Source organism: Gracilinanus agilis, chromosome 6, assembly GCF_016433145.1.
Source record: "Gracilinanus agilis isolate LMUSP501 chromosome 6, AgileGrace, whole genome shotgun sequence".
NCBI lineage: Eukaryota > Metazoa > Chordata > Mammalia > Didelphimorphia > Didelphidae > Gracilinanus > Gracilinanus agilis.
Window position 1 is genome coordinate 274,066,830 of NC_058135.1, and position 1,952 is coordinate 274,068,781.

Consider the following 1,952-nt stretch of genomic DNA (forward strand, 5'->3'; position numbering starts at 1 on the left):
ATAACTGCTTAGTGGTATTAAGAGGTCTCCTCTGTGGCCTCGAACTGTTTTCCTATTACAACCACAGAGAGGAGGAGGGTTCATTTATACAATATCAGCAATTGAATGTAAATTAGAAGTAAACTTTCCCAAATTTTCATAACAGCTAATATTACTAAGGCAATGAGGGCCTCTATGGAGATTGGTCTTTCCATATGCAAAATTTACCTTTTTTTTAAGGAATGGTGATTAAATGGGAGGAAGAGAGAGAAAGAAGAGAATTCCTACCCTTTATAAAGCACTGCCCTAAAATCTAAGCATGCATATTTAAAAGAAAAGATAGTCTACCTCAAGGAAATTATATTCTATTGGAGGAAACCACACACAAAGAGAACAGTGCAATAAAAGGCACTTTATTCTTCAAAGTAACAAGGATAGTCAGTGGAATCCTAGAGTAGTAAGCTTATAGGTACCATCAAGGAACAGTGATAGAACTTACTTGATCAAGGTTCCAGAACTGCAGAGTGGGGGTTGATAAGAAGGTTGAGAGGAATGATAGGACATAACAAGGAAATTGAGCCCACATATAAAGTTGTGAAGCATCCAAATACTTGGTAATCAAAAATTGTATAAATAATCATTAAAGAAATAATTATTTTATTCCCCTTAGATGGCCCAGAGGATACAATGTTGTGCCTTGAGTCAGGAATTCCTATCTTCAAGAATGAATTCTAGACCCAGACAGCTGAATGAGTTGGACATGTGACCTAACCCAGTCTGACACAGCTTTCTCATTTGTAAAAATCAAACTGAAGAAGAAATTGATAAACTACTCAATTACTCCATTATCTTTGACAAGCAAACCTCAATTAAGTCACAAAGAGTCAGACATGATTAAACAACAAGAACAACGAAATAATCACAGTCACATATGTGCCTTCCTCCATATAGTATTTACACAAAGAATCAATTTCATTTACAAGAATGTCATATGTTCAGTTCTAAAAGTGGTCCTGAGTCATATGTTGTTTCTTCATAGTAGATTATTTGTTACTCCAGGCAAATCTTTGACTCCATAACTTCCTCATGGCACTTTTTACCTCTGCATTTCTCAGAGTGTAGATCAATGGGTTTAACATGGGGGTTATCATGGTGTAAAATACAGCCATAGCTTTGTCAATGGGAAAGGTAGTCATGGGACGAAGATAGACAAAAATACAGGGAATGAAGAATAAGACAACCACAGTAATGTGGGACAGACATGTAGAGAGGGCTTTTTGCCTCCCTTCTGAACCATGTGTTTTCAGGGAGTAAAAGATGACAATGTAGGAGGAAATTAGCATGGTGAATATTAGCACACACATTACCCCACTGTTTGCAGCAATAAAGAGAGCAAAGGGGTGAGTATCAATACAGGCGAGTTTCAGCAATGGGAAAAAATCACAAATAAAATGGTCCATAACATTGGGACCACAGAAGGGCAACCAAAATACCGACACGATCTGTATTGTGGCATGAAGAAAGCCCCCCAGCCATGCCAGCCCCACCAGTATACCACACAAATGTTGGTTCATGATGGTCATATAGTGCAGAGGTTTGCAGATGGCCACATAGCGGTCATAGGCCATCACCGTGAGCAGGATGATCTCAGCGCCACCAAAGAAATGTTCTGCAAAGAGCTGAGTCATGCACCCATTGAAAGAGATGGATTTTCTCACCGAGAGTGAGTCAATTATCATTTTGGGGGCCATAGTGGATGAACAGCAGCCATCTATGAAGGACAAATAGGACAGGAAATAGTACATGGGTGAGCCTAGAGCCTTGCTTGTGGTGATAGTGATGATAATTAGCAAGTTGCCTGCCAGTGTTGCCAAGTAGATGAGCAAAAACACCACAAATATAATTTTCTGCATCTTTAGATTCTCTGTGAGTCCCAGGAGAATGAATTCAGTCACATTATTAATTCCCTCCAT

At 39.0% G+C, this 1,952-nt stretch overlaps 1 protein-coding gene across 1 annotated transcript; it reads right to left on the reverse strand.

Annotated features, from left to right (window-relative positions):
- Positions 1-1,022: 1,022 nt before the first annotated feature.
- On the reverse strand, positions 1,023-1,952 carry LOC123252888 (olfactory receptor 4C5-like). Its single transcript, XM_044682121.1, has one exon. The coding sequence runs from the start codon at positions 1,950-1,952 to the stop codon at positions 1,023-1,025; it is 930 nt and encodes a 309-aa protein (XP_044538056.1).